Source organism: Lissotriton helveticus, chromosome 1_1 (genome assembly GCF_964261635.1).
Source record: "Lissotriton helveticus chromosome 1_1, aLisHel1.1, whole genome shotgun sequence".
NCBI lineage: Eukaryota > Metazoa > Chordata > Amphibia > Caudata > Salamandridae > Lissotriton > Lissotriton helveticus.
The window spans coordinates 169,178,286-169,201,498 of record NC_136057.1 but is presented as its reverse complement, the minus strand read 5'-3'; the positions used below and the strand labels follow the sequence as shown (position 1 = coordinate 169,201,498).

At 51.1% G+C, this 23,213-nt stretch overlaps 1 protein-coding gene across 4 annotated transcripts in view; it reads right to left on the bottom strand.

Moving 5' to 3' along the window:
- PTPRF (protein tyrosine phosphatase receptor type F) overlaps positions 1-23,213 on the bottom strand; it is a 761,542-nt gene that overhangs the window by 366,607 nt on the left and 371,722 nt on the right. For all 4 annotated transcript variants that reach the window (XM_078660336.1, XM_078660567.1, XM_078660486.1 and 1 more), the window contains one exon: positions 4,672-4,829. In XM_078660336.1, the coding sequence (XP_078516462.1) occupies positions 4,672-4,753 (82 nt within the window). In that variant the 5' untranslated portion in view covers positions 4,754-4,829. The remainder of the gene's footprint in view (positions 1-4,671; positions 4,830-23,213) is intronic.

Below are 23,213 nucleotides of genomic sequence, written 5' to 3'. Positions count from 1 at the left end.
GAATGCTCCCACCCAGCCCACCCCTTGAGCCACAGCATCTTGAATTCTCATACCCAACCCATATCTTTGGCCACAGCATCTCAAATACTCCCACCCAAGCCACCCTTTGAGGTAATATTATAGAAACAATGATTCTGGGAATCATTTTCAAAAAAATACTCAGAGCACACCACATACAATCAATCACCAACAATAAATTAAAGAGAAATTAGAACTAATAAAGTAAGGTACCCACAATAATTAAATGGTAAAACATTTATAAAACAATGGCAGAGGGGAAACTAACACAAAAGAAGTCTGTCTAATGACAGAACAAGACACAATGTATGCTTCCTATTAATTTGCCAAAGGAAGGCGTCAACAGCGTTTCGACCTCTATTAATTCATTAGGTCATCATCAGGACAAAAATCATAGAGAGCAACCATCAAAAGCAATTTGTAACAACTAAAGTCGATCAAGGAAGAAGGAATCTTCAACTTAAGCAATTACCCTCAAGTTAAGAGTAAATCAGAGAAACCTGCGCTTGGGGTCCAATTAACAATTTTCTTCAACCCCAACCCCAACCCCAAAGATCATGGAAAAGGTAAAAGCCACAAGGCGTGCACTTCTGAACCCTGTAATGCATTCAACAACCTAGGCCAGGTGAAGCTTCCCCTGCTATGGGAGGCTTGGTTGGCACTATGCCCTGCCCCTCGGCCATGATAAGTTGCCCTTTACCCAGTGCATTGTGGAGCTCTGCAGGCTCAGTACTCCCCCTCTACAATATAAGAGCAGTGACTACAACGGTGCTCAAAAGACCATCTGCATGCACCAACGGAGCGTGAACACACAACTGGACACACCTGGACACTAGTCAGAGCTAAATGTGCAATTCCTCATCCACCCTCCTCCCAGCGGCGGAAGGCTGAGGTACACTCCATTTAATATATTATAAAGTTATAACAAGTGTATCATGTTTATTCTGTGGCTACTTCAAAAAAAAAAAAAAAAGGTTACCGTAAGAGAGGAGGTTGGAACCAACTGGAAAGACAGAAACTGTGCCTGAAAATCTTTGCGCCCCCCCCACTCCTCTTCCACATGTAGGTGAGTTCACAACTCAAGTGTGTGCAGTTCAAGGTGTTCCAGAGTGTGTCCCTACACCTTGTGTGTGTGTGTGTGTCCCCACCCCCTTCATCCCCTTGAAGGACCACAGGTGAGGGAGAGTGAAGGACTCTGCCAGTTTCTGTGAGCGGACAAGTGCTTTGCCTCAAGGCGCTTTAAGAATGTTCAACCAAAGCTAGAACATGGCCCTGGCATTTCCTGGGAGCCAGAGCAGAGCTTTCAGGGTCTGGCTTTCATGTGGTCCCACTTTCATGATCAAGCTGCTTGCTTCTAAAGTTAACAGGCCCCGGTGATTGTTTTTTGGGGGAACAGAGGAGATTAAGTTACAGTAGCTTAGAAGGCCCAGGACAAGGGCTCACGCCCATGCCATGCTGTGGTCATAGGGGGGCTAAAAGAACAACTGATGGACAGAATGAGGAACAATGTCATACATTCACCCCAGTACAGAGATCTGGCCCTAAAACCATCGTTTTTTGCTCCCCATGCCATTCCAGTTTGAACCCAACCATATGCAAATCAGTTTCGACCCTGCGCCCAATGGGAACAGTCCAGCCCGAACTGCCAGGCCAGGTCCTTCCCGGACTGGAAACAAGCATCTTAGGACCGGTTTTGGGGTTTCACCCCTCATCAGCCAGGATAGCTTGACTCCAAGTGGCATGGAGAGCACTGGATCCACGTCACTCGGGGTGACAAATGCAAAAAGAACAATTGATGGACAGAATGCAGAACAATTACATACATTCACCACAGTACAGAGATCTGGGCCTAAATTCCTTCTTTTGTTTTTCTGCTTAAGCAGTGGTGTAACAGGCCCCCACCATGCGGTGGGGGGGCCCTCAAGCTCCAGGGCCCCCCCACAGCACATTTTCGGGCCGGATAGCTCATGATTGTGTCCAGCAAGAGCTCCTCCACGTGCCTTGCAGGGCGGCCCCACCAAGTTTTGTTACGCCAGTGTCCCCACGCCATTTCAGTTTGAACCCAGACATATGCAAATCAGTCCATATTCAGCAGCGCCTGCACCATGTCTGCTTTCGTTTGGAGCAGCAACTTGCAGGCATAGAGGGGGCTTTGCTGCTTCAGACACCAGCTGGGCTCCTTTTGTCCACTATCCTGACCGGGAGCTACCAGAGCCCCACACCTAGATGCAAATGCAAGGGAGGGGACACACAGGCTCACAGCTCATCATCATCACTTCAGAAATGCGTAAGAAAGGCATGTATTTGACCTTGTTCAATTCTTAAATGTAAGAGCTATGCATGCACGGTAAGAATGTCAGATGTGTTAGTCTGTTCCAGTATTTACACAACTAACAATTCAAATACTGCTATTTTGGTAGAAGGATTACAATGTATGAACTGAGAGTAACAAAAGTATCTCTGTGTTAAAAGGAATAACTCACTTACCTAGTTACATAAAATAAAAAGAAACTGGTCGTCTGCGCGTTAGATGATGTGCTTGCAGGTGACACATTAACCCTCTGCTACTTTGATTCAAAACTGGGACTAGAGAAAATACATCTTCTCCAGCAACTGCATTACCCATCACATTTACTGTACAATTATTATTGTTCCCTGGGATTTACTGGGTACACAAGTATCTCTGCAACAAGTGCCTTAACCCCATAAGATATTTTAAAATGCAGACTTTGCAATCAATTATGCAGAATAGATTTATTGCTACGTTTCTCCTTGTTGCCAACTTTTTTGTGGCAGAGTTAAAATAAAAAAAAATGTATGAACTGAGGCCCACATTTTGCTTCAGGGTTTTTTGGCACAGCCCAGATGGAGAATCTCAATGCTCTAATTTTTTGGCACAGCCCAGATGCAGAATCTCAGGGCTCTCAAATGCCCTCATGATAGACCTGCAAAACATGTGTGAGAAGTGTTAAGATCTGATGTCACTTTCTGCGATGCCGTTGTGTTGTGCTGTGATGCACCATGATGTCACTTGTATACTACCCAACTTGGTTAGTCCCCCCCCCCCCCCGCATCTTATTTTACGACTTGTGCCCTGCCCATGAGGGACCCTAGGCTTGGGGGCCCATGGGTAAGCGGGTGCTTGGAGGCCCATGGGTAAGCGGGTGCTTGGGGGCCCATGGGTAAGCGGGTGCTTGGGGGCCGCAAGGGGGATTGGGGGGAGCAGGTGCTAGGGGGCCCAGGGGTGAGCGGGTGCTAGGGGGGCCCAGGGGGGAGCGGGTGCTAGGGGGGCGCGGGTGCTACGGGGGCCCAGGGGTGAGAGGGTGCTTGGGGGGCGCAGGGGTGAACGGGTGCTAGGGGGGGCCCAGGGGTGAGCGGGTGCTGGGGGGGCCCAGGGGTGAGCGGGTGCTGGGGGGGCCCAGGGGTGAGCGGGTGCTAGAGGGGCCCAGGGGTGAGCGGGTGCTAGGGGGGGGCCCAGGGGTGAGCGGGTGCTTGGGGGGCCCAGGGGTGAGCGGGTGCTTGGGGGGCCATGGATGAGTGGGTGCTTGGGGTCCCATGGGTGAGCAGTTGCTTGGGGGCCATAGGGGGAAGTGGGTGCTAGGGGGGAGCGGGTGCTAGGGGGGCGCAGGGAGGAGCGGGTGCTAGGGGGGGCCCAGGGGTGAGCGGGTGCTAGGGGGGCCCAGGGGTGAGCGGGTGCTGGGGGGGCCCAGGGGTGAGCGGGTGCTGGGGGGGCCCAGGGGTGAGCGGGTGCTGGGGGGGCCCAGGGGTGAGCGGGTGCTGGGGGGGCCCAGGGGTGAGCGGGTGCTAGGGGGGCCCAGGGGTGAGCGGGTGCTGGGGGGGCCCAGGGGTGAGCGGGTGCTAGGGGGGGGCCCAGGGGTGAGCGGGTGCTAAGGGGGGCCCAGGGGTGAGCGGGTGCTTGGGGGGCCCAGGGGTGAGCGGGTGCTTGGGGGGCCCAGGGGTGAGCGGGTGCTTGGGGGGCCCAGGGGTGAGCGGGTGCTTGGGGGGCCCAGGGGTGAGCGGGTGCTTGGGGGGCCCAGGGGTGAGCGGGTGCTTGGGGGGCCCAGGGGTGAGCGGGTGCTTGGGGGGCCCAGGGGTGAGCGGGTGCTTGGGGGCCCAGGGGTGAGCGGGTGGCCCAGGGGTGAGCGGGTGCTTGGGGGGCCCACGGGTGAGCGGGTGCTTGGGGGGCCCACGGGTGAGCGGGTACTTGGGGGGGCCCAGGGGCCAAGCGGGTACTTGGGGGGCCCAGGGGTGAGCGGGTGCTTGGGGGGCCCAGGGGTGAGCGGGTGCTTGGGGGGCCCAGTAGGGGCCAGGGGTGAACTCATGCTTGGGGGGCCCAGGGGTCAGCCTGGGCTGGGTGGGGGGCCTGGGGTGTGTCCCTGCTAGGGGACCCCTGGTTGAGTGTCCTCCCTACCTCTGTGCCTGCTGGCCTCTCTTTTTAAGACAGAGCCTGCCTCTGGGCAAACCCGCGCACGAGCCACGGTGGTTGCCAGTGGGGACCCTCCTAAAGTGTGGGCACGCGCACGCAAGCTGGTGCACAAAATGGCGGTGGAAGGATGGAATCAGTGAATGAATATTCAAGATAAAAGCATATGTTCAGCATCCATTGAGCGCCTGGCGCACGTGCACAGGGGTGTGAGACTGGAGGGTACTTACTGTCTGCTCGTGCCCACGTCGCCAGGAAGCAAAGCAGCAAGGCTGGCAGAAGGACGGGCATGCTGCCAGCCGCCGGCGGCATCCTCCCACGTCGGGCAGGTCCTCACGGGCCCCGGGCGCTCCGTCAGTTCATGGGGATGCGGTGTTCAGAGGCTCGGCTGCGGGAAGAGAGGGCACGCGTTAGGAAGAAACCAAGAAAACTAGCACAGGCGTCAAGTGCAGCCGCAGCGCCAGGCCACGGGCTGCAGGCGCGTGAGACAGGACAGACAGACATTCACTGGTGTGCAATGGTGAACCCCAAGTATACGTGCTCCAGAACCAGGTGCATAGCAAGGAGGGAGGAGGCTTCTATGCCCTACCATTTCACTTTTTCTAAGATGAACACAGGCGCTAAGCTGTGCACCTGCACAGGGCCACCAAACCCCAGGGGCTGCCACGCAAATATATATCCTTAATAAAAACAAACCTCGGAGGATCGATACATATTTGCGTGGCGGCCCCTGGCAGGGATTTGGCGGCCTCCGGCTCTGTTCCACAACCGGCATGTGCACGGATTGTTGCAGCCTGGTGCAGGCCCGGCTGTCACCCATCATAAACTCGCAACCAACCAAAACCGGCACAGCCAGCTAACAGAGGGGCATTCACAATCACCCTACTAACACAGCACCTACACATGCGAGACCAGACACTGCCTGTGATGTAAAACTCAAAACCACACTTGAGCCATCTGCAGGCCACACTAGAAGCCTACAATGCCACTCTGGTGGCAGGTCGCGCACTACACAAATGGAAACAATCGAGGTTAGAAGTTTACATTTTTTCTTAGTGTCTAATTTTCAATCTACTATAACCTGAGTGTGCTTGAGATTACACTCATTTGGAAGAATTAATAATCCAGACTAGGCTCTCCTCAGTTATGTTTAATCAGTGCTTAATTTCAGCCAGTGTTCACCGATGTTCGGAAAAGGAACTCAATTCTCAAAACCGGTACTACTGAAAGTTCACCACATGGTGATGCTGTCTGTCTAATTTTTAAATGAGCCCAACAGCAGTGTTTAATATTTCAATATACATTAAATCCAACTAATACTTGCTGCCTAAGCCATTTTGACAACGTTGGAGTCCTGGAATAGACAATTATCACACACGTAGGCGTGTGATGGTTAGTAGTTGCATTGGTACTTTCCCTGGCAGGTGGCCATGGGTGATGCAAGCTGCAGAGGCCTCCTGAGAAGGGCCTGGCTCCTACACAAATTAAGCACTGCCTTAATAATACCTGCCATACTAGATCTGGAAGCGAACCCGAGCCATCCTCTATCTTTGTAGCTTGGACCTGGAGAACTTTACCACAGCTGGTGCCAGACAGTCGTGGAAACAACTGTCCTGTCTCCCTACACCCACAGCGCCTACCACCCAGGCCCACCCGAGAATCCACCAGGCACTAGAATGCCCACCATCATTTTATTTTGATATTTTGTCTTTGCACAAAAAAGGGCCATCGCGGGTCAGAAAGGGTGACATTATTCACAATTCGTAATTAAATATAAAAGAAAGCATTTGAGCTACAGAGACGTTTCAGAGTCAGCGGTCTGGAGGTAGTAAAAGGCAGGGCGGGCCGCAGTAAAGGCAGGGACTGTCGTACACAGGCGGAGCGCTGATTGACAAAGCTCATTTGTTTCATCTGAAATGACATTTAGCATTTTCGACCTTTAGATCAGGGCGCTATCTGCCAAATCACCTCTGATAAGAAACCAGGCGCTGTATGGAGTACTCGGAGCGGCGTTACCTGCCCCACACGTCACCGACACATCTGGTCTGGCTGTCTGGGAAACAAAGAGCAGTTTGTCTTTTCCAGATAAGGGGAAAACGGGGACCGAAATGTCAGAGATGTAATATTTGCAGCCAGCTCGGGAAATTAGCCCTGGTGATGTACCGGCTGCGACAATGTGGGATCAATCCAGGTGTCAAGGGGCTTATCACAGCAGGGCCAACCCTGCCTTTTATCTTTCCAAGAATGACAGCTGTTTGTCTCACTGTGAAACCACTTGCTCTGGGGAAAGAGTTTGTGATTTGCGGGCAGGGGGCTTTTGTGAAGCGATAGTTAAAGTTATACTACATGAAGGATGCCGTAGAAAAGGAACAGAGCCCTTATTGACGTCAGAGTGGTAATTTACACAACACAAATGCATTCTGTCCATCAACTGTTTTTGCTTTCTTCACCCCGGGTATGCTCAGACGCGAGTCCCGTGCTCTCCATGCCACTGGAGTCAAGCTATCCTGGCTGATGAGGGGTGAAACCCCGTAACCGGTCCTAGGATGCTTGTTCCTAGTCCAGGGAGGACCCTGGCTTGGCAGTTCGGGCTGGACTGTTCCCATGAGGCACAAGACTGATTAGCGTATGGCCATGTCTGAACTGGGGTGGTGTGGTGAACAAACAAAACGATGGATTTAGGCCCAGATCTCTGTACTGGGGTGAATGTATGACATTGTTCTGCCTTCTGTCCATCAACTGTTGTTTTTGAGTTTTCACAACACAACCAGGACCTTGCAGTTTCACACTTTGCAACTCACTTTCTAGATTGGTGGTCTCCAATGCTGCACACCCCAGTGGGGGAAAAAAAATTACCGGGGCCCCCTCAGAATTTTTCACAATTTTGCAATTAAATTGGCAATGTTATATTAGGGCTAGACTTATTTAAACAAAAAAAAATACTGGGGCCCCCTCAGAATTTTTCACAATTTTGCAATTAAATTGGCGATGTTATATTAGGGCTAGACTTATTTAAACATTGTAATTTAGTTTGGTTACCCATTTTAAAACTGCAATCAAATACAAGATTTCCAAACATACTATTCTGATCAGGAAGGTCTTACTAATGTGTAAAACTATCCAGTAAAATGGGGGTTTCAAAGAATATTTGGAGCCTTTTCCCTTTTGACACCTTTTCCCAGCCAGGATATAAAAGACAAAACACGTTAGTGATGGCCCATTACAGTAAAGTCACTCATTCTTTTCAGCTTAAAACAAAGCACTGTTATCAGCATAATGCTGTTTTTGGCCAGAGCCAGGCACCCCTCCTCTCCCCTTGAGATCACTTGAGGCCCCCAGTTTGAAGACCCTTCCTCTAGATGCTGTCTGTTTCTGACACCAAAAGATCAATGCTTGGTGAAATGGCAGAGAGAACCCACATTTAGTTTTGGCCAGTTTTTCACAGCAGGCCATGTGCATGAACACAAGAGCACTTTACAACAGTCACAGACCACATTCTACATTATTTTTGGGGGGGTGGGGCACAGGGAGATTTGCTGATTCACTGGGTGCTGAACCGAGGCCGGCATTCAAGGTGGTCCCCCATGCTACAACATGGTCGGCAGAGGTAGCCACATCACCTCCTGTGAAAGCCCAGGTCCTTGTAGGCTCGAGGTTCTAAGAGAACCGAGAGCTGAGCGACAAGCTTCTGGCTCAAGATTTCAGTGGCTTGCCTAACTCTATAAAAACACCTCAACCAGGGCCGGACTGGCCAAACCGGGCATTTCCCTGGGTTTTGCAGCGGTGCAGCAATGTCAGACCCCAGTAACAAGAGCAGCAAGCTAGCATAACCCACTCACTTTCGTTTCCAGACTCCTGGTGAAAGCCAGTGCTTCATACTTGCACCCCTTCCCCCTCACAAACTCCCCTTGTAGTGGTCGGGCTCGCTCACTATGCACCGTGCGGGGGCTGGTCTGACAAAACTGCCAGGGCGGCTGTGGCTTCGCAGTCCGGAACGGACTGCAACTATATAAGATCTTGCAATATAAAAGATTATAAGAGAATAAAGATAAGATGATGAGACATCAAAAGAACTGGAAAAGGTAGCATTTCTAAAGTGCCGGCAATAGTCCTGCTTATCGCTGAAGTTTGGAAAGGATGCTGAAAGGTGACCTAGGAAGGGGTTCCCTGCGGGCTGGTAGGGTGGAGATCCAAGCACCAGCAGAGAAGGACCATCTTATGGTTTTTGTTTTCTTAGATCTTGGTGTTTCAGGTAAGAGGTTGCTCTTGCTTCGCAGGGGGCGTTGCCTATCTGAGATGGTCAGTGTTTGGGTAACAAATGCAAAAACAACAATTGATGGACGGAATGTTGCACAATGGCAAAACATTCACCCCCAGTCACAGATCTGGGATGAATCCATCGTTATTTTGCACACCACCCCAGTTCAGACATGGCCATATGCAAATCAGTCTTGACCCTGTGCCTCATGGAAACAGTCCAGCCCAAACTACCAAGCCATGTCTTCCCTGGACCGGAATCAAGCATCTTAGGACCGGTTTCTGTATATCAGCCGTCATCAGCTAGGATAGCTTGATTCCAGTGGCATGAGAGCACAGGACGCACGTCTGAGCATACCCGTCCCACTCGGGGTGACAAATGCAAAAACAACAATTGATGGATGGAATGTTGCACAATGGCAAAACATTCACCCTCAGTCACAGATCTGGGTTTAATGGGTAAGTTAGTTTGGTGTTCCCAGATAGCTTTGTGGATGATGCATGCAAACTTCATGCGGCTTCTCACTTCTCCGTGGAGCCACCTTAGTGAAATCGACATGACCGGGTCACACTTTCTAGTTCCAGTGGCTATACCTGGTAGCGGAACGTAAGGCCGCACTGGGAGGAGCTGGGTAAGGAATATGGATTACTACCACACACAGACGGGCGTGGTCTTCTTGTGCACCACTCGCACCTGTTCTTCATTTGCACTCCACGCCTATTCTTCATGGGGCCAGTGGGGTGGGCACACCACTTTATGCCCACCCCACTGGCCTGTACTTCTCGCAGCCCACAGGACGGTCCTTAATGTGCAAACCACAGGCCTGGTCTTCACCTTGACAACATTCCTGCCCCCTTTCAATTGTTGTGTCTGCCTACATACTGCCCAGTATGGTACTGCGCCGGCACCCTCTCACCCTCCACTCACACTAACTGGGGAGAGGAGTTGGCCTAAAGGCTAGGGCGGTCGACCTTGAATCTGGGGGAACTGGGGTCGAGTCTCGGAAAGGATGCTGAACATCCTGTGATTCTGTGCAAATCACTTAATCTCCCCGTGCCCAACAAAAATGAATGCGTCCTCATGTAACGCAACTGATACTATGTAAAGCGCTCGGATACCAGATTCGGGTCAAGTTTGCGCTATATAAAACTCTGTTAAATAAAAACCACTAATTGTGAAAGACTGAATGTGCCTGCTGGGAGGGGAGGGCGGCTCACGACCCACAGACAGGCCTCTGCGAGCTTGGGTGTAAATGTTCAATATTATTATTGTTAATAATATGAAAGGCCGCCTCTTGAGGGCCTGAAACATGCCGGCCCTCATCCATCAGGCAGTACAAGTCCTAGGAGGGGGGAGCATTCAAGAGCGCTGGACCCTTTTTTATAAGCGCTTCTGACATTTTATTAATTATCTCATCTCAAACGCCTGGAACTTGCAAAGCGCCAGGAAATTAAATTGTCTCATCTGCCCAAACGTCACAGAGCTCCAGGTGGGGACTCTGATGGAGGAGCCCTGGGGTCAGAGGTCATCGCTGAAGCTTGTTGAGTGCCTTACAATCCGGGACACTGGAATTATGCAATTGTGAGGCATTTTTGTAATGGCTGCCAGTCAGCACCAGGCATACCATCACTCAAGCCCTCGTCACTAGCCGCTTGGACTACGGCAACGCACTCTATGTAGGAATTACCACTCCCCTCCTGGAGAGACTGTGGACCGTACAGAACGCAGTGCCCAGACTCATCCTCGACCTCCCCAAATGGACCCATATCACGTCCACAAAAGATGTAAATTCAAGATTCTGATCCACGGATACAAAGCCCTACACAACCAATGACCGGCATACAACCACCGCCTGAGCTTCCACCAACCCTCCAGACACCTGTGCTCAGCCTCTCTCCATCATTCACATCCCACACATCCACCGAAGCAACAGTGGAGAACGCTCCTTCTCCTACCTCACTGCAAAGACCTCGAACAGCCTCCCCCTCCACTTCCGTACCTCACCCTCTCTTTGGGAATTCAGAAAGGGACCCAAGATCTGGTTGTACAACCGATTCCACCCGAGCAGAATCGCCCTTAGCGCCTGGATTACCTCATGGGTGAATAGCAGTGTTTTAAAAATTCTGCTGGATTGATTTTTTTGCATAATCATGAATTTGCCACATAATCCACAATCTGCGGCATAATCTGTGAATTTTCACACAAAAATAAGTTCTTACCTCTAGCGCTTTAAAAGTCACTAGAAACGCAGCAACAAGAGTTGCTACGCATTGGAAGGCTCTTTACAAAGGTTGAATGGTCACTTTTCAGTTGCTTATTGCTATATTTAGGTGTTAAACTGGTACCAATGAGGTGCAACCTATTCCCAGACAGTGCTAAGAAGTGTGAAAATGACATCATAATGACATACTATCCCAAAATGTGCTGTATTATGCAGCATAATCTGCCTTTTATTGCTACCTACTTTTATCAAACCTGCCTCTTAATTTGGCCCTCCCCTGCCGCATAATTTCAGTGACTATGGTTACATTAAATGCTCAGGCCACGCACCCTCAGGTGTGTGACATCATAGCATCACTTAACGCACTGTACTCTCCTTAAAGCCCAAAAAGCACTGAGCTCCAGGGATCTGAGGAGGACCTGTGGGGTCAGAGGTCATTGTTGCAGGTTGCGGAGTCCCTTCCAATAAATACTGTAAATTCTCCTCCAGCCCCACCCATCGGCTGTGGTGCTTGACGTCAGCACGTCACTGAACGAACCATAGGCCTCCTTGAAGCCAAAGTGCGACAGCCAGGGCCACTAACAGAGCCAAGAGGCCTCTATAAGCGGCCAGCTCTCCATACGAGGCCTCTAGAAGTGGGGGTACACTGACCAGGTCAGTCTATTGGAGACATTTTACAGAGAAACCTTCATGAAATATCCATAAAAAAAAGTTATTTCAGATCAAAACAGGACCTCCCATATGAGAAACGGGAGTGTGACAGAATACTTGCAGTAATATTAGTGAGCAGTTTCTGTGTTACAATATTGAAAAAACACGTCAATATCGCTGAATATTAGATGTAAACACATTTAGAATTTGGATGATTGTGACCAAAGAGGGCAAGAAAGAGCTGAAATTGGAACATAAATTCAAAGCTATTCAGAACAGGGCCCCCCCAAAATTAGTTTGGCTTGGGCTCCCAAAATCTGCAACCTGTGTGGGCTGACACCCACACAGGTTGTATGGTTCATCTGGAAATACTGTGCAATGCAGGGCTTTAAGTGGGCTGGGTCTTACCGGGTCTGAGCACCAGCAGTTTGTTAAAGGGGGCCTCGAAACTGGTCCCTATCGGGCTCTGTTTTGTGCCCTGGCACACAAGGTCTGTTTTTTTCCGGACTGCAGTCTAGAAAAAAGTGCCAGGGTGCAAAACAGCCTGATAGAGACCTGTTTCGAGACAGCAGGCACATCGGTGTGCGCTGCTCACACTGCTCACTTCTCATTAGTGGAGAAGTTACAGCATGACGTCATGCCAGCTGAGCGTTGTAGGGGAAGGGAAATCCTTTAAAGAGAGTCATTTTCTCTTTTTATTTCCCTTCTCTGTTTGAAACTCAGGAGCAGAAACATTGTCATGGTGTCATCAGGGCTTCAAGTGGAAGCTTTTTCAATATTATATACAAGCCTTAGTTGCAGCTTATTTATCTTATGCAACTAACAGCCATTGACAAAGCCAATAGTCCTGACTTGTTGTAGGTCTGATGTGACTTGTATCATATATCTGGATGCAATGACGGAAACCGCAAAATACTAGTTGGGCGGCGCACTATACTATGCACAGATTTTTAGCTTAAGTGTTTTAAAGCCACGCCCTTAATTACATTGGCCACGCCCCTTTGAGAGACGCCCCCAGTTTTTTCACCCCACTTTAAAGCCCTGCTCCAGACCGTGACAGAGCAGGCGTCACGGCAAGAAAATCTGTCGTATATACCCCTCCCTCGACGACCCTCGTGGTAACTCACTCACCTGTTCCTCGGGTATAAACACATTTAAAACCCGCATCACAAAGCGCCTGGTGCTCCGGGCGGGGTTGTACCGCTATATTAGTGTGCATGACATAAGGCTGGCGCGGAAAGGCTGAGGGGGCCTACTGAAAACTCTAGAGGGGTGGGGGTGCTTTGGTTGCTTGACAACGGCCAGCATTACTCTGAGGACGCGTCTTCGCATTCCCCCGGTGTCCGCGCCGTTTTATGCCTCGGGGGCCAATCCCAGCGCGCCCCGCCGCACTGTGTTCTCTGCAGGGTTTGTTCCCAGTGTCTCCGGCCCCCGTCGGGCCCCCGCAGCAGAACAAGCGCCGCATTATCCCGCCTCGGAGAGAGCCCGCCACGGGTCTGGTCCAGCCAAGGCCGGCCTCCCGCGCAGAAACACAAAGTTCCCACAAAACACGAGATATGAGCACGGAGCTGCACTCACAACTCCTGACTGAAAATAAAACCAGCAGACCCGTGCAGCGTCCAGAACTGGAACCACAACAACGAAATATGCGAATACGTTCACGAATTCACAGGTGCCCCGTCCACAGACCGCGAGTTTAAGCACACAGATGAAACTTGCAGCCCATTCACAGACCGCAGAGCTAATCCTACAAGTGAAACTAATCCACAGACCACGAATCTAACCCTACAGATGAAACTAATCCACAGACCACGAATCTAACCCTAAAGATGAAACATCCAGCCCATTCACAGACCGCAGAGCTAGTCCTACAGGTGAAACTAATCCACAGACCACGAATCTAACCCTACAGGTGAAACTAATCCACAGACCACGAATCTAATCCTATAGGTGAAACTAATCCACAGACCACGAATCTAACCCTACAGATGAAACTACCAGCCCATTCACAGACCGCCAATCTAAGGAGGAGACTTGCACCCCATGCATAAGTCCCCGAGTGGGTGCAGCAGCCGCTGGGCAGATGTGCACCCCTCTTCTGGGCGCTATGCTGCTGTCTGATCTGGTGGGTAGGATGCCCTCACAGCTCGGTGACTGATCCTGGCAGTAGCAGAGCGTGCGTGGGTGGGTGAAACCCGGGGGTAATCAAACCAATCAATATGAACTGTACCTGCCCAGAAAATCCTCCCATATTCGCGGCCAAACTCCCGGCACCCACAGAGGGTCACGGGTACCACAAACGGTGTTTGTGGCCCCCACAGATGCTGCAGCACGCACGAGCCACACCGTGCAAGTTTCTGCTTCACATCAAGCTCCGCGAGGGGCCCCCGGGGGACTCGGTGGGTGTCCAGCCCCGGACCACGGATCTTTGAATATCCAGGGGTCCTAAGCAGGTGCGTCGTCTGAGGCGGCCACGGCTCTGTGAATCCACGGGGGTCCGAAGCTAGTGTCCTGTCCACGGAGTGAATCCGCAGGATGCACGAACAAGGCGCGCTGGCTACCAAGGCCAGTGATTTCAATGTCCCGGGGCCCCAGCCAGGAGCGCTGGCTGTGCAGGCCCCTGATGTCAGGGGCCCCAGACAGGTGCACTGGCCCCTGATGTCAGCGTCCAGGGGCCCCAGCCTGGAGCGCTGGCTGTCCAGTCTGGGGTTAAAAGCTAGAGTGAATGCCCAGGTCTCAGCAACAACTTCCAAAAGACGCCAAAGCCCGGGCTAGGGGCCCCTTCGCATCGCCACAGCACGTGCCATCCCTTCACGTGCAAGCCCAGGGCCTGGACCAGAAGTCACCGTGGGTGCCCTGGACGAGGGCTAAGCGCTGGGGCGAATGCCCGGGTCTCGGGCTAGGAGTCCCGGCGCACGTGACATCCCTTCAGTCGCACGTGCCGCTCTTCGGGTACCACTTCCCTTGGAAGCACAAGACGCGGGCTGTAAGCGGCATTTAAGGCCCGGAGCGCGCGCTGTGTGCCAGGTCGATGCCCAAAGGTGAGCGCCAAGCTCCCTTGAATGCCCAGGACACCAGGTGCGACTTCCACTCGAGGCCACCAGGTGTGACTTCCACTCGAGGCCCAAGATGCGGCAGCTACGACCCCGGGTAGCTGCTCAGGACATGTGCGAGGGCGGGTCTCGAGGCGCTATGTCAGCTCAGAGTCGTCCGCCAGTTGCTCTCGCCGAGGCTTCCGCGCCCCCTCCTCACCGAGTGATCTCTATCCAGCAGGGCAGCGATCAATAGAGGGTGGGGGAGAAAATCAGCCCCTCTACCCCCCTCCCCTGGAATGACAGGCAGACAAAGACCCCACCACCGGAGGGGCGGGGCGAGTGGATAGGGAAGCCTCAGGAGCGCCCCCCCTACGCCGGAAAAGCTGCTGCCCACCTGGCACTGCCAGGGCACGCGCCGGAATGTCCCAGGTGCACGCGCCGGAATGTTCCACGTGATGCTTTTATCGCTGCAAGGCCGACTACAGAGGACGCGGTTACAAAATGCACGGATTCCTCCCTTAAATTCTATACAAATTGTATAATACATACAGTTATCATAATATATGTATTTTTTTCTATTTATAAATTTCAACAAAAAAAATTGAAACACAAATTCTATACAAATTCGAGAGGCATCGACACGCTCTTGCATACATTGGTCAGAAGCCTGCAGGCCAAAGTCTCTTACAGCCACTTACAGCTCGATGGGTTCATGCACCGGCAGCAGAGCTGCATGCGCAGTACAAGAGGGACACCCAAAAGAAGATAACCTTAAGAAGGTCCCTTCAGGAAGAGAAGCATAACAAGGTCCCTTCAAGAAGAGAAGCATAACAAGGTCCCTTCAGGAAGAGAAGCATAACAAGGTCCCTTCAGGAAGAGAAGCATAACAAGGTGCCTTCAGGAAGAGAAGCATAACAAGGTGCCTTCAGGAAGAGAAGCATAACAAGGTCCCTTCAGGAAGAGGAGCATAACAAGGGCCCTTCAGGAAGAGAAGCATAACAAGGGCCCTTCAGGAAGAGAAGCATAACAAGGTCCCTTCAGGAAGAGAAGCATAACAAGGGTCCTTCAGGAAGAGAAGCATAACAAGGCCCCTTCAGGAAGAGAAGCATAACAAGGTCCCTTCAGGAAGAGAAGCATAACAAGGGTCCTTCAGGAAGAGAAGCATAACAAGGCCCCTTCAGGAAGAGAAGCATAACAAGGTCCCTTCAGGAAGAGAAGCATAACAAGGTCCCTTCAGGAAGAGAAGCATAACAAGGTCCCTTCAGGATGAGAAGCATAACAAGGCCCCTTCAGGAAGATCACCATACAAGGTCCATTTAGGAAGAGAACCATAACAAGGCCCCTTCTTGAAGTTTCCCGACAGGTGGCTCTGCCTGCAGGGGGTGCCTCCCCTAGCGGTGACAGGGCCGTTTTAGGTGGTTTCCTGTCACTGGGGATTTCCCGCGTCTCCCTGCAAGGTAGAGCAGTCTTGGCTAATTCCCTGAATCCTGTGGTTTCCACCAGAGCAGGGCCGCAGACCGCACCAGACTAAAATCAAACCCGAAAATCTCCAATTATTTACTGGGAAAAAAACGAGTCAGCCCCGTGCTGAAGGAACAAATACATGTATATGTAACCCGTAGATAACAGCCGAGCCAGATTTATAGGATTTTAAAAACAACACTGATCATTTATAAAGCTCACGCTACAGAGAGAATATTTAAAAATATTTTTTTCACTAAAATTAATAGCACCTATGTTTTCCAGAGGGACCTCCCTGTCGCACACACATCTAGGGCAAGAGTCTTAACCCACTGAGCTATCCTCTGACCAAGCGTTCTTCCCAATTCTACCCAATGCATAAAGTTGCCTATACCTTTAAAAGCCCCTCCCTGATTCAGCAGTTAAAGGTCTCTCCCGCCCACACAACTGCACCGTTTATTCCACAGATTCTTTGTGTGTTCTTGGACAATGCTCCGAGGGTGACGTTCTTTCAAGGGATGTCAGTCAGTGTCTCTACCTTTTGATGCAGGTGAACAGAAGGCAGCGCGCTAATTACTGACCAAGGGACTTCCCAGCGCTTTCTTAATGTTGCAAAGTGTCAGCTGAGCTTGGACTGAAGGCGGGGGCGGCGGACACTTTCCATGATTTCACATTATTAGGTTTAAACTAAAAATAACCTCACATTAACGTCTTAAATTAGTAGCTACCGCCGGGCAGGCCCTGGCGAACAGGCAGCGATTCACGAGGCAGGCTCTAATAATAGAACACAGCAGGTTATGTCCCTGCCACAGAATCTACACGTAATGTTCATATCTGGAGCTGGAACCCTGCCGGGCTAGGTCAGCACTTCATCCTTCCGAGCGCATTAAAATCATTTAGTGCGTAGAAACCCTTCAAAGTGCTGTGCGCTACAAAATATTGGTAAAGTACAGTAAGTGCCTGTCCATAAGACATTCTTTACCAAAAACATGTAAAGATAGGGTTTTAAGAGGTTATTTTCACCTATAAAAAGACCTGTACAGCCACGAAGGGGGAAACAAACTCTGTCCGAGTGTCCACTACCCCCGGACAGGCACTGGGGGCCTCGGTGTTAAATCATCAGTGCCTCCGACATGTGCTTGGTTGCAGGGCACAAGTCCTAAATAAAGAAGTGGGGGGACGCTCAAATACAGGAAGTGACGTCACGTCAGGAAGTGACGTCACGAAAGGTAAAAACATAGAAGTGGGGGATGTTCAAAGACATGTCGTGACGTCACAGCTGGAAGTGACCTCACGAAAGGAAAAAAATTAGAGCACTCCTTTCACACATATCTGCACTTCCAAAACACATCTATGTAAATTAGTCCTATAGTGAAGAGAGCCTTTATTTGAAAATGTATTTTGAAAAAGAATAAAAAACAAAAGATATTTCTGTAATTTCACAGGCAGCCTACCACTGTGGACCCAAGGGTGTTTTGCGGGGTGTAGAATCAACTCTTGCAATGTTATATGAGCAGTCCTATATACATCTGTTAACATGGCATTACATACGCCACCTACGCCTGTCACATTATTGAGTTAGTTAAAAACTTAAAAAGCCGTACCTGTAGGCTGTTTAAAGAGCCCTTCCCAGGCGAAGAGTGGGGAGGGGATGTAGCGTTTTTTTTGTGAATAGCTTCCCATGTGCTTCTATGCTCGTAACTACAGCTTCTATCGGGAACAGTCAGAGGTGGGACCGCGGGGCGTTCCCTCTCCGTCTTTATATTTGTTGTGTTTTCGCATGCAGTTATTGGCAAGAATACACGATTCCTCAGCAAGGGCATCTTTGCAGGGGGGACGGCGTCCACCCGGTAAAATAATTTAAAATAAGTGGGGGGACGCCGTTTACCTGCGTGGTACCCCGACTCGAGCCCTGCTTGGTTGAAAGAAACAGGTGTGCCCTAGAGCAATGCACGACAAGTGTGCATTAGAGGGGCACGAGAAAGACCGGCCCAGACTCCACGCTCAAATGGAGACCTTGCCAGAATCCTAAGCTGAGAACCATCTACAGACCTCCCCATCTCTTTCAGAGTTATGAAAGTCCTTGAGGACTTGGCTATTCAGCTATTCAACTGGACCCTGCCAGCACCTGCATACCCTCACAGGTGACAAGAAGCACTCAACAAATCTACTGATTCATTGAGAGGCCACAGACTGAAGGGGTTGAGTACAGGAAACTGCCCTCGCACGAGCAGCCAGTCCCTGGAGCACTGCCAAGACATGGTGCGCTCAAATTGGCATTTTTTATACGTGCACAAGTCAGGCAGCGCTGGCACATAGTGCCAGGAAGCACCAACAAAGCTTGCCCATCACATGCACCACAAGATTGGGGCCGCAAACTGGCAGATCAGATTCCAGGGCAGGCTTCCTCTCAGTGATTTTGGAGGGGGTGGGGGGGGGAATGGGGAATAACTTTGTGAGAAGTGATTCACTCAGAGGAGGAGGAGGGGAGCTTCGGGACAATAGTTGTGGGTGATGTCCATACTGGATAGAAGGAAAGCAACAAAAAAAAAATCAATGGAGAGAGATGAGCAGCAGTACCAGGTGTGAAGCTGGAGACCACAAAGAGGTGGTCTGCTATCTTAGAAATCAAGAGTAAAGCTGGGGACAGAGTAGGGGTGCGATGTACAGAGCGAGGGGTGCATGGAGACCAAGTCTAACACTGTGGGGGACTTAAGGCACTGGTTGGGCCGAGAAGTTCTCATGTCTGCTTTCGGCACAATGACCCTTCGTGGTCGCCAGCTCTGCTCTCGAGGTCTTCTAACTACGATGCCCGCCCGGTTTACCTTGGGCCCATTTAGAGTGTCGACATCAAGATCCCATCGTGGTCGCCAACTCTACTTTTGATGTTTTAATACTACCCTCTGTCTATACAAGGGAGATTCAGACCGAGAAACACTCTTGGCGATTCAGTACGGTCCTCTCCAATCCGTCTATCCGAGAGCCATTCAGATTGAGGCACTCTCTGCGAGGTCTCCAGCTTGTCTTTATGTTCAGTACTGTCCAGTTCTAAATCCCAAATCCATTCAGACCGAGACACTCTCTGCAAGGGCTCATGCTTTAATATTGATATTTCTGTACAGTCCTGGCCACTCTATCCCAGGGGCCTTGACACTGCTTAATTTGTAAAATATATCCATATATATCCATATATATCGATCTATCTATATCCAAATACAAGCTCCTTTAATTGCAGGAGCAATAAATCAGCACTCCGGGGGTTTCTTCTCACTCAGTTTTTATGTTTAAGGTGATGATATATATATATATATATATATATATATATATATATATATATATATATATATATATAAACAATTATCTCGCCAAAGCGAGAGTAGGAAGAAGGCACTCACTCGACTTGTTTTCAGTGATAGGCGGTTTTATTAAACAGTTGCTGACATTGCCCTGCGCGTTTCGGTCAGGTCACTCTGACCTTGCTCACGGGAATGATATATACATATATATATATATATATATATACATATATACATATATACATATATACATACATACATACATACACACACACACACATATATACCTACACATACCAGAACCATTGTTAGGAGGACACTGCAGTGTGCCATTGTCTCTTCCAGAGGAGCCACCCTCCTCCCACCACAACTGACAATCACACTCCTACAAGTGAGGCACTGTATACTATTCCCAGCCCCCGAAGCTATAGGAATGGTTTGGACCGCAGGCATCAGTAATCCAAATAAATATTTAGTTAATATTATAAACAACCCTTGTTGTGCTCTTCTCTAACGTGGACAGAAAGCTCCGCTGTGTGGCAGTCTGTCATAAGTGCAGGCCTTGATAATTAAGTGCTGGTGCCAGCACCGGAAACCACCGCCTCAAATTGAGCACTGGCCCTTGACACACTCAGTCTGCAAGGTCTCCAGTTTTACTCTGGCTTGTCTCAGTTCTGTTGTCCACTCTCCATCACTAACCTTTCCAGCAGGACTTAACATACCCACTAAAAAGGTCTCCAGCCTTCCCTGGCTGCCTCAGCACAGTCACTCTGCAGAGTCCCCACGCACGGCCCCGCCCATCCATTAAGGGGACACCCAGTGTCAAACCACCATAAAAACACAGTTCGCTTTGCCTATTTCACCTTTGCTAACACTCGCCACCAACAGGGAGTCTATAATAGCGCCTTGTTTGTTGACGTCTGCCTGAGCTTGGACACCTATTGTGACGTCAGTCACTGGGTGACCCCTTTAAGCCACAGACCCCCCCGCCCCCCCAAAAAAAGAAAAATAAAGTCCCCAGCTTCACTCCCCTACTTCCTTTAACCTGTAAAACAAATGTATTTCTCCGCAGGGTCGGTCTGCGCACCCCGGGCTTCCAGGCGCTACAGGGAGCGCTCCAAGCAGACGCTGATGGAACCTGCCCCGCCCCCGCCTCGCGAGGACAAATTTGTAATTCAAAACAGCGAGTTCACGAAGTGAGAAAGCAATGGAGAAAAAGAAATGATTGGGAAGGGCGGCGCGCCACGGAAGCAATCTGCGGCGCCGGAATGTCATTCCCCGCGTTATTGTCTCTGCAAACACCGGCGGGCGCGCAACCAGCGCCGAGAGGCGCATGAAGACGGATAATGCGCGGAAAGCACATCGACTCGGGGGCTCCGACGAAAATGTACATTGTTATGTGTCGGGGAACGACTCCGCCAGGGCCAATCCGGGAGGAGGCAGCGTGCCGGGGTATTAATGCGCGCAGGGACCGGCCACATGGCCCAGCCGGGGGCGCGGTGTTGTGCGGGCTCCAAATACAACGCACACACAAGGGGGAGTGGAAGGGATTATTGAAAAGAGCGCACTGCGGGATAAAGACAACACTGCTGGTTCTATTCAAGAAAGAGCTCCAGAGGGCGCCATCTAGACACAGACAAGGTGGCAGGCCCTGAAAGTGCTAGATACAGGCACAATGACAGGCCCTGAAAGTGCTAGATACATGCCCTGTAAGTGCTAGATACAGGCCCTGTAAGTGCTAGATACAGGCCCTGAAAGTGCTAGATACAGGCCCTGAAAGTGCTAGACACAGGCCCTGTAACAGGCCCTGGAAGTGCTCCAGAGTGCGCCATCTAGACACAGACGATGTGACAGGCCCTGGAAGAGCCAGACACAGGCACTGTGATAGGCCCTGAAAGTGCTAGATACAGGCCCTGTAACAGGCCCTGGAAGAGCTCCAGAGGGCGCCATCTAGACACAGACAAGGTGGCAGGCCCTGAAAGTGCTAGATACAGGCCCTGAAAGTGCTAGATACAGGCCCTGAAAGTGCTAGATACAGACCCTGTAAGTGCTAAATACAGGCCCTGTAAGTGCTAGGCACAGGCGATGTGACAGGCCCTGAAAGTGCTAGACACAGGCACAATGACAGGCCCTGAAAGTGCTAGATACATGCCCTGTAAGTGCTAGATACAGGCCCTGTAAGTGCTAGATACAGGCCCTGTAAGTGCTAGGCACAGGCGATGTGACAGGCCCTGAAAGTGCTAGACACAGGCCCTGTAACAGGCCCTGGAAGTGCTCCAGAGTGCGCCATCTAGGCACAGACGCTGGGACAGGCCCTGGAAGAGCCAGAAACAGGCACTGTGATAGGCCCTGAAAGTGCTAGATACAGGCCCTGTAACAGGCCCTGGAAGTGCTCCAGAGTGCGCCATCTAGGCACAGACGCTGGGACAGACCATGGAAGTGCTAGACACAGGCACTGTAATAGGCCCTGGAAGTGCTCCAGAGTGCGCCATCTAGACACAGACGCTGGGACAGACCCTGGAAGTGCTAGACACAGGCACTGTAATAGGCCCTGGAAGTGCTCCAGAGTGCACCATCTAGACACAGACGCTGGGACAGACCCTGGAAGTGCTAGACACAGGCACTGTAATAGGCCCTGGAAGTGCTCCAGAGTGCACCATCTAGACACAGACGCTGGGACAGACCCTGGAAGTGCTAGAGAAGGCCCTGTGATAGGCTTTGAAAGTGCTAGACACAGACTCCGCGACAGGCCCTGGAGTTGCTTCAGAGGGAGGCATCTTGACACAGACATTGCTATAGGTCCCGGAGGCGTTCCAGGAGCTGGTGTGAGTTGGCGAATTGCACGCATGTGTGGAATTCTAAGTGAATCCACAGACCACCAGGATAAGAGTGCGAAACCCAGGATTAGAACACAACATCAAACACAGAACAGATAAAATGGACACTTACCTACCCTGGCCATGCCCAGACTTGCATCCGGTACACATTGTGCCGCTGGAGCCAAGCTACACCCAGCTGATCGTCCCCAATCAGGGAGACCCCAGCCTGGCAGCTTGAGACTGGACGCTTCCTATTGGGGCAGGGTCAAGACGGATTTGCATATTGGTGGGTCCAAACTCAGGTGGCATAGTCCGCAAGAGGACGATGGGTTAGAATGCTACCCCACACAATTGCCAGTGGTTGGACATATTGCAAGCATTCCTCCCATCACCTTTTGTGTGTCTGATGTACCACCCAAAGCGGCCAAGGGTACGCCCCGACATGGGTCCTGTGCTCGCTGTGCCACTGAAACCAAGCTACAAATGTAAATGTAAATGTAAATGTAGAGTATTTATATAGCGCACTTCTACCCGGAGGCCTTGTAGCGCTGTATTCATACCGCTGTGGAACCCTTTCTGGCTTTCCCTGTGAGGTGTCCACTCCTGGGCACCCCCAAGGTGAAGCCAGGCATCCACAGCGCTGATGGGGCCGTTGTGGAGATTAAGCAAGCTATTGCCCAGAGTCGCAGAGTGGGACTCCATGATTGGAATAGGCACCGAGGCGAGAATTAACAGGTCCGAGGAAATGGAGTCCAAGAGCCGCCGAGGCGGGAATCGAACCCTGGTCCCGGGCCAGACCTCTGCATCAGGGTCTGCCGCTCTAACCATTAAGCCACACTTCTCCAACCGACTGAAGAACCACAATCCGGTTGCAAAAACGCTCTTGTTTTCCTTGAGGTCCGTTTCATGGAGGAACTTGACCGGCAGTACAGGCTGGACTGTCAATCAAGCGGGACCAAGGCTAGTTTGCGTATGTCTGGGCCCAGGCTGAGGTGGCATGGAAGGCAGAAGAATGAGGGATTGCCAGGGGT